This window comes from Eimeria acervulina, genomic scaffold, assembly GCF_000499425.1.
Source record: "Eimeria acervulina Houghton genomic scaffold, Eah_scaff7, whole genome shotgun sequence".
NCBI lineage: Eukaryota > Apicomplexa > Conoidasida > Eucoccidiorida > Eimeriidae > Eimeria > Eimeria acervulina.
Window position 1 is genome coordinate 1438 of NW_013549647.1, and position 8937 is coordinate 10374.

Sequence of the window (8937 nt, forward strand, 5' to 3'; positions counted from 1 at the left end):
ATTAACAGCTACAGCAGCAGCATCAGCAGCAGCAGCAGCTGCTGCTGCTGCTGCACCGATCGCCCTAAGATGTCTGGCCTTATGTAGGGGCAGGAAGCCTCGTATCAGCCTCATGGCAGCAGCAGCTCGCAGCAGCAGCAGCAGCAGCAGCAGCGGTGGCGGCGATGCATGCGGGAACAACGAAGGCCTGCAGCGGCGCCATAAGCATGCAGCAACAGCAGCAGCAGCAACCCTGGAAGCAGCAGCAGCAGCAGCAGCTCGACAATGATGGAGGGCCCTTCTGTGGGTCTGCCCCTGCTGCAGGCTTCAGGATGCCGCAGAATGAAAAAATGCAGCAGCAGCAGCAGCAGCAGCAGCCCCACACGTAACAGGACCAGCATTCGCAAGCCCCGCAACAAGAGGGCGAACAGCAGCAGCAGCAGCTCCAGGAGCAGCAGCAGCAGCAGCAGCAGTGATAGTAGCCCGGAAAGCGGCAGCAGGAGCAGCACGAGGCGAAGCTGCGTGCGCGGGGGGAGACGGATGCCCGCAGCAGCAGCTGCTGCCTCTACTGTTGCTACTGCTGCTGCTGCAGGTGCCGCAAGGAGACCCCGTTGTATATTAAGTTCTTTTAGCAGCGCAGACACTGCTTCTGCTGCTGCTGCTGTAGACAACTTTGAGTTCTTCTTTTTTCAGCCCTTAGCCGCAGCAGCAAAGGCAGTTGTTGCTGCTGCTGCTGCTGTTGCTCCTGCGGCTGCAACGCATCTTGCAGCAGCAGCAGCAGCACCATTCCTCTCCGACTGCATGCACCAACGAGCAGCAGCAGCAGAAACAGCAGTAGCAGCAGAACTTCGAGAGGCCGTTGCTGCGCTGCCCTTGGCCGAGGCCCTGGAAGTGTGCTCTGCAAATGCAGCAGCAGCAACAGCAGAAACAGCAGCAACAGCAGCAGCAGCAGAAGGTGCAGCAGAAGCAGTATATGATGATAATTGCCGCCCTCTAGAGCGCCTAGCAGACGTGTTGCTGCTGCTTGCTGCAGCGGACAGCAACACGCAGCGCGAGGGCTGGAACCATGTGCGGGAGGCAGTAGCAGCAGCAGCAGAAGCAGCAGCAACTGCTGCTGCTCTGGAGGGATATGACGCTGCTGCACCCCCTGGGGCTTGGCGAGTTGTCTCTGCTGCTCTTTGTCTCTGCATGCAGCGCTCAGGCCGCCAGGCGTTATGTGCAGCAATCGCCTACCTGCGTTTCTTAGGGGTAAGCAGCAGCAGCAGCAGCAACAGCAGCAGCAGCAGCAGCACCAGCAACGGCAGCAGCAACCGTCTTTGCAGGGCATCTTGTGCGTATCATACCTGATACTGCGGCTAGCTGCTTCTTGTTGAATCTAGCTGCTTCTTGCTGCAGCTAGCTGTGTCCTCTTAGCTAGCTGCTATTGCTCATTAGTTAGCTCTGCTTCTGGTTTTCTCGCTAGCTAACAGCAGCAGCTGCTAGCTAGCTGCTGGAGTGGCTAGCCAGCTGTGCTGCTGTGTCTGGCTAGCTTTGTTGCTGTTGCTAGCTAGCTACTGCTGCTGCTGGCTAGCTGCTGCTGTGGCTAGCTGTGCGTTGTGTGTGCGCCCAGCTGCAGGTGAATGATATGCAGGAGCTGCAGCAGCCGCAGCTCGATGGAAAAACGCTGCAGCTGGTGCTGCAGCAGCTGCAGCAGAAGCAGCAGCAGCAGCTGCAGGAGGCCAGGGCCGCTCCTTGGCAGCTGCAGCGACAGCTGCAAGAGCAGCAGCAGCAGCAGCAGCAGCAACAACACCAGGAGCAGCACACGCACATGCAGCAGCAACGCTCGAGGCTAGCTAACTGGCTGCAGCAGCAAGAGGTCCCCTCGCTGACTGCCATTCTGTCGCTGCAGCTGGGGCTGCTGCTGCAGCAGCTGCAGCAGCAAAGCTTATCATGCTGCAGCAACAGAGAGGCACTGCGGTTGCTGCTCCGAGGGGGGATGGACCTGCTAAGCAAGACTCAGGCTTTCCCTAGGTAAACCCTAAACCCTAAACCCTAAACCCTAAATCGCTGATAAGCAGGGCTCATGGAGTGCGTGTGCTGCACTGTGTGGCTGCGTACAGGCAGGTGCTGCTGCTGCTGCCGTTGGTGTTGCTGCTCCGCGTAAAGGAATTACGCACGATGCATCTGCAGCAGCAGCAGCAACAGCAGCAACGGCAACAGCAGAAGGAGCAGCGGCAGCTACGAGATGCAGACGAGCTCAGCGATATACGATCGGTAGAGGAGGAGCAGCAGGATCAGCAGCAACAGCAGCAGCAACAGCAGCAGCAGCAGCAGCAGATATTTTACTTGCTTCCCCTGTACGAAGGAGGACCGCATGTGGATTGCCTTGCTGCAGCAGCAAGCGATCTGTTGCTGGCAGTGCTGCCCCGGCTGCTGCAGGAGCATCAGCAGCAGCAGCTTGACGTTGGCGCAGCAGCAGACGAAACAGCAGCAGGCGGCGCTGCAGCAGCTGGGGGTGGCAGTGAACAGAGACAGCAGCAGCAGCAGCAGCAACAGCAGATTGTCGCCTGCATTTTGCAGGCTGTCAGCTGCTGTGGGGAGCTGCTGCTGCCGGAGTTGCTGCTGCACCCTGTGCTGCTGCTGCAGGCCCGCTCGAAGGACCTCCAGCAGATGAGAAAAGCAGCAGCATCAGCTGCTGCTGCTGTTGTTGACGAAGAAGCAGGAGAAGGCATTAACGCTGCAGAGAATGCCGCAGCAGCAGCAGCTGTTGCTGCGGCTGAGCCTACTGCAGCAGAAGCAGCATGCCTCTCGGAACTGCAGCAGCAGCGGCAGCTCTCTGCTGATCCGCTTATTGCCTTCCTTGCAAGCTTCTGTTTTGCGTGTCTCCCCAGCAGCACAGCAGCAGCAGCAGCAGCAGCAGCAACCTGCGTGGTCATCTTAAGATGCTGCACTGTGCAGGAAGAGCTGCAGCTGCAGCTGCAGCAACGGGAAGACAGCAGAGGGCTGCTGCACCATCTTGAACAGCAGCAGCAGCAAGAGCAACAGCAGCAGCAGGAGCAACAGCAGCAGCAGCAAGAGCAACAGCAGCAGCAGCAACTACAACCGGAGCACCAGCAACAGCAACAGCAGCAGCAGCAACAGCAGCAGGAGCAACAGCAGCAGCAGCAGCAGCAGCAACAGCAGCAGCAGCAGCAGCAGCAGCGGCGACAGGGGGTGCTTGAACGCTTCTTGCGCCTTGTGCTTATTCCTCTGCTGCATGGATCTCGTCTGGCGCATCGGCTGCTGGGTGTGGAGCTGCTGCAGCAGCTGCTGCACTCGCCTGCTGGAAGCAGCAGCAGCAACAACAACAGCAGCAGCAGCACCAGCAGCAGCAGCAGGCGGAACGTACGGGACGGCAGCAAGATAGCTGAGACGAAAGGCGCGCTGCTGCTGGGGCATCTCCTCGAGGGGAGAGAAGAGCTGCTGCTGCTGCAGCAGCTGCTGTTGCCTTTTGCTGCAGCACTCGGAGACCGGCAGCCGCTCATCAGGGCCAAGGCTATTGAGGCGCTTCCATCTGTATGCGACGTGCTGCTGCTTGCTGCAGCAGACTCCTCAGCAGCAGGAGCAGCAGCAGCAGCAGCAGAAGGTTCTGAAGAAAAGAGACAAAGGATGCAGCAGCAGCAGCAGCAGTACCAGCTGCTGCTGCTGCTGCTGCGACCCTCTGTCTTCGAGGCACTTAGGGGGAGCTGCTTAGAGCACAGCAAGACAGTGGTGAGGCGAGCTGCGTTACTGGCGCTGCAGCATCTGCTGCCGCTGCTGCTGCAGCATCTCCCGCTGCTGCAGCAGCTGCATGCCTGCGATATGCCCCTTATGGAGGGGGAGTCTCCTGAACTAGGGACTGAAGACGCACCAGCAGCAGCAGCAGCAGCAGCAGCAGCAGCAGCAAGGCCCATTGGGGCTGCTGCAGGCGCTTCGGGTTGGGGTTTATTTCAACTGTTGGGTTGGAGACAAATTGCAGAGAGGTGCAGAGACAGTTCAGTGATCGTAAGGAGACAGGCTGTGGCAGCGCTGCACGTCTTCACTACCACGGCTCTACATAAACTGCTGCAGCAGCAGCAGCAACAGCAGCAACAGCAGGAGGGGGGGGTGCAGCAGCAGCTGCAACAGCAGGGAGAACAGCACACAGAACAGCCATCGGACCAGCAAGACAGACAGCACGACGAGCAGCAACAACAGATTGTGCAGGCACAGCAAACTGTTGCAGGTGCTCCTGCTGCTGCTGCTGCTGCTTCTCTAACAAGCAGCATTTGCTGCGCGTGGAGAGATTTCGTGTTGCATGCGGCAGCAGCAGCGGATGAGGAGCCAATGGTAAGGGAGAAGGCCCTCGAAGTAGCGCAGCAGGTGCTGCAGGGGGAAAGCAGCAGAAGCAGCAGCAGCAACAGCAGCGCAGCAGCAGGAGCTGCAGCAACAGAGGCTGCAGCAGATCTGCTGATTGCCGGCTCTACCGATGAACACCTGGAAACCCTGAGGCATTTTTATTACTCCTGCTGCAGCAAGAGGTGCGTTTAAGCCCTAAGGGTTTAGGGTTTAGGGTTTAGGTATTAGCGTTTAGGGATTAGGGTTTAGGGTTTAGGGTTTAGGGTTTAGTGTGGGGTGTACAGGGGAGGAATGCCAGAAGAGCGGCTCGTCCAGTGTATGCGCAGCGTAGCAGCCCCAGGTGTTGCAGTCAGGAGACTCCTTGAGCTTCAGGTATCTCTCCACTACAGCTGCTGCTGCTGCTGCTGCTGCTGTGGCTGCTGCTGCTTCGCGTGCTAGTGCTGCTCCGCTGCTGCTGCTCTGCTGCGGTTGCTAGAGCTGCCCCTGCTGCTAGTGCTGCTGCCGTCGTTGCTATCTAGGCCTTTCCGTTGTTAAGCTGCTTCTCCTGCGCCTTGTGCTGCTGCTGCTGCATCTTGTGCTGCTGCTGCTGCATCTTGTGCTACTGCTGCGCCTTCTGCTGCTGCTCCTGATGCTGCTGCTGCTGAAGTGAATAGTTTTGTTGTTTTGTTTGTCTGCCACCTTAGGGATATTTTGACTGGGCCAATTCGCCTGCTGGAAGCCTCAGCAACTCCACAAATAGCAGCAACAGCAGCAGCAACAGCAGCGGCAACAGCAACAACAGCAGCAGCAACAGCAGCAGCAGCAGACGGAAAACGGAGGCTGCCGAAGCAGCCTTTGCCGCCTGGCGCCGTGTCGCTGCGGCCGTGCTGCAGCAGCAGCAGGAGGCGCAGCAGGGACCTCAGAATTCTCAAGCGCAGCATCAGCAGCATCAACAGGAGGAGGAGCAGCAAGAGCTGCAGCAGCAGCAGCAGCAGCAGCAGGAGGAGGAGGACGAGCTGTTTGGGGCCAAGTCCTTGCTGCTGCTAGACCTTGTTGCTTCTGCTGCGGCGTTCGCCTCTTTCTCTACTCGCAGTGCTGCTGCTGCAGAGCTGCTGCTGCTGCTGTCGCAGCAGCTGCTGCCTGTAGACTTTGTTGCCCCTGCTGTTCGTAGCCTTTTTGCCGTCTCTAAAGGCCTTATCTACCTGCCGGACACGGCTGCCTTCGTCTCCCCACAGCAGCAGCAGCAGCAGCAGCAAGAGCAGCTGCAGCAGCAGCAGCAGCAGCAGGGCCTGGGAAGCAGCTGGACCCAGGTGCTGCTGCAGCGGACGAGGGAAGGCCTCCAGCGAACGCTCAAAGATATGATATGCCGTGCGACGGTGTCTCTGCAGCTCCAGGCTGCAGCACCAACACAGCCAGCAACAGCAGCAGCACTGCCAGCAGCAGCAGCACTGACAGAAGCAGCAGCACTGCCAGCAGCAGCACTGCCAGCAGCAGCATATGAACTAGCAAGGCCACAAGAGGACTCTGCAGCAGCAGCAGTAACAGTAACAGCAGCAGCAGCACAAGAGTCAACAGCAAATAAACAGCAGCGGCTGGTGCTTCTTCCTGACGATGAAGGGCTTTGTAGGTAAGCTGCTTGGCGACAGCAGCAGCTGCTGCTGGAGTTGCTGCTATTGCTATGCAGCAGCTGCTACTGCCGCAGCTCTTGCAGCTTTCTCATATGCTGCAGGCAAAGAAGCACAATCTTCCTTGCTGCTGCTGCTGCTACGTTTGCTGCTGGGCGGTGTTCGTGCTGCTGCTGTTGTTTCCGCTTCTGCTGCTGCTGTAGCTTTGCTGCTACAGCTGTGCTGCTGCTGCTGCTGCTTCGTTTGCTGCAGGTATTTGGCGCTCGCTGGGGAGTTGGCGTTGATGGGTTTGCTGCGGCTGGAAGAAGATGTAGCAAAAGTCGTGCAGGTGGGCCTTCCTACAGCGAAACCTGCTGCTGCTGCTGCTGCTGCTGCTGCTGCTGCTGGCTTTTTCCGTTTACATTTGTGCCCGTACCGTTGCTGCTGCTGCTGTCTTTGTTGTTGTTGCTGCTGCTGCTTCTGCTGCAGGCCCTTGTCCTTAACAAGCTTCCCTCAGCCATTCAGAGAGTCGCTGTTTCTGCTTTGTCACAACAGCAGCAGCAGCTGCAGCAGCAGCAGCAGCAAGAAGGCATCGAGGATCCAGGGCTTCTTTCCATTGCAGCTTGCAGCACAGCAACAGCTGCTTCTTCTTGGTGTGAGGCCTCTTCGTCTCCTAGGAACGAACTGCTGAACAACAGCAACAACAGCTGCAGCAGCAGCAACAACAGCCCACGTAGCAGCAGCAGCAACAACAACAACAATAACAAGGAGTCTCCTCAGGCTGCTGCTCTTGTTGCTTCCGCGCTGTCTCCTTTCCGTCCCCTGAGGACAGAAAGGAGACAAACTGAACCCCACAGCAAAAGGCGCAGGCTGTCTCCGACTCTGCAGCAGCAGCAGCAGCAGCAACAGCAGCAGCAGCAGCAGCTGTTCGAGCCTCTGCCCTTGCGCGTAAGGACCTTGGCTATTCATGTGCTAGGGAAGCTCGCAGTTGCTGCAGGATCTGCTGGCAGCAGCACAGGCCAGCTTGGCTCTCACCGCAAACGAAAAGACACTGCTGCTGCTGCTGCTGCAGCAGGAAAAGGCAGCAAGACGCCGCCCCACAAGCAGCAACAGCTGCTGCAGCTAGCCGTAGAACTCGTCGCTGCGCAGCTAGAGCAGCAAGAACCTCCGATGGTCCGCCTTAACGCCGTAGTGGTGAGCTGCTGCTGCTGCTGCTGCAGTAGCTGATGATGCTGCTGCTGATGCTGCTGCAGTAGCTGCTGCTGCTGCTTCCATATGCCCATAGTCGTTGTTGTGCTCTTGAGGTTGGGTGCTGCTGCTGTTGTCCCCTGTAGCCTTCGCTCTTGCCGTCGCTCAGCTGCTTTGCCTTCCTGCTTGCTGCTTGCTGCTGCTGCTACTCCTGCTGCTGCAGGTGCTGAGCGACGTGCTGCAGCGGCACGGGCAGCTGACTGACAAAGTGCTGCCGTTGATTGTCTCTGCAATTGTTTCAAAGGAGACAGAGACAGCTGCAAATCAGCAGCAACCTGCAGCGCACGCCTTGGCAGCAACAGCAGCAGCCAGAAGCAGCAGCAGCAGCAACTGCAGCAGCAGCAGCAGCAGCAGCAGCAGCAGGATGGCGCTGGCGCCGCTTAGGAAGATGGCATTGATTTGTTTGTCACGCCTTCTGGCTGAGGAATACGTACGCTGCAAAGGAGAAGCTGTTTTGGGGTGAGACGCGAGCAGCAGCAGCAGCAGCAGCAGCAGCATGGTTGTTAATAAGGAGAGACACAGAGGGAAGAGACACTTTAAATCATCAGCAAAGAGAGACAGAAAGAGAGACAAATGAGTACAGCTGAGGACCTCCACAGGGGGATCCATAGCATCTCAAGGCATCACCTCGAACTGCTTCTGAACTGGTGTTGCTGCTGCTGCTGTTGCTGCTGTTGCTGCTGCTGCTGCAGTCTCTTCTTTTGTCTGGGAGATGAAGACGCCTCAGTGCGCCGACTGGCAGAGTCGGTGTATCTGGGCCTTGTACTGCCCCGCCATGTGAGGGTTTAGGGTTTAGGGTTTAGGGTTTATCGGAGACAGTTGCTGCTGCTGCTGCTGCTGCTGCGCGTGCGTGGGCTTGTTGTTGCGTTTCTGCTGGAGCAGATCTGCTGCTGCTGGTCTGTCCAGCTGCTGCTGCTGCTGCAAGTGAGGCGCTGCGTGTGTCTGTCTCCTTGCTGCTGCAGGAGACAGCACTGCCCTGTCTCTTCATCGATGTTATGTGTGCTCTCAATGGGGCTTGCGTACACCCCGCATGCAAAGCAAAGCCCTCGGGTTTGCAGCTGCAATCTCCTTCTGATTATAAACGAAGACAGGCAAGACACCCCCCTAAACCCTAAACCCTAAACCCTTTTACCTGCTGCTCTCGTAGCAGTCTCCTCGAGCGAATAAGGGACCCAACACCAGCAGCAGCAGCAGCTGCTGCTGCTGCTGCAAGTGCAGGTGTTGCAGCAGCACAAGACGTATTAGGGCTTTGTTGCTGTTGCTCGCTGCTGCTGTTGCTCATAATCGGTCGAGCTGCTGCTGCTGCTGCTGCTGCTGCTGCTGCTGCTTTTTGTCCTCCATCAGGCTATTTATTCGTTTGTCATTAACTCCCTTTCTATGCTGAGGAGACTGCAGCTGCAAAGGTGCGCTGTTGCTGTTGCTGCTGCTGCTGGTGTTGCTGCTACTGCTTCTGCCGCTGCTCGGGTTGCTATTGCTACAGCAGATGCAGCTACTGCTGCTGCAGGTGGAGATGCTGCTGCAGCCATCAAGAGGGAGTTCAATGCGCTGCGGCTGCTGCTTCTGCTACTACTACTGCTGCTATTACTGCTGCTGCTGCTGCTGCTGCTGCTGCAGGTTATTGGTTAGTGGCGTGTTGGTGCCTTGGCTGGACGGCGACGCAGAGGGTCATGAGGGCTTCAGCAGCAGCGCGATTCTCAGCAGCAGCAGCAGCAGCAGCAGCAGCAAGCCGCTGCCTCTTCCTTCATCTCGCCAGGAGCCGTTGGGGTGTCTGCTAGAAGACACGCTGCTGCTG

General features: G+C 58.0%; 1 protein-coding gene across 1 annotated transcript in view; it reads left to right on the plus strand.

The window, feature by feature from the left end:
* Nucleotides 1-321: 321 nt before the first annotated feature.
* EAH_00002080 (hypothetical protein, conserved) overlaps nt 322-8937 on the plus strand; it is a gene marked incomplete at both ends in the record, with an annotated part of 9570 nt that continues 954 nt past the window's right edge. The window contains 11 exons of the mRNA XM_013394627.1: nt 322-1227; nt 1589-1989; nt 2079-4496; nt 4599-4686; nt 4998-5920; nt 6171-6246; nt 6387-7091; nt 7309-7604; nt 8108-8195; nt 8490-8548; nt 8760-8909. Of these exons, the coding sequence (XP_013250081.1) occupies nt 322-1227; nt 1589-1989; nt 2079-4496; nt 4599-4686; nt 4998-5920; nt 6171-6246; nt 6387-7091; nt 7309-7604; nt 8108-8195; nt 8490-8548; nt 8760-8909 (6110 nt within the window). The remainder of the gene's footprint in view (nt 1228-1588; nt 1990-2078; nt 4497-4598; nt 4687-4997; nt 5921-6170; nt 6247-6386; nt 7092-7308; nt 7605-8107; nt 8196-8489; nt 8549-8759; nt 8910-8937) is intronic.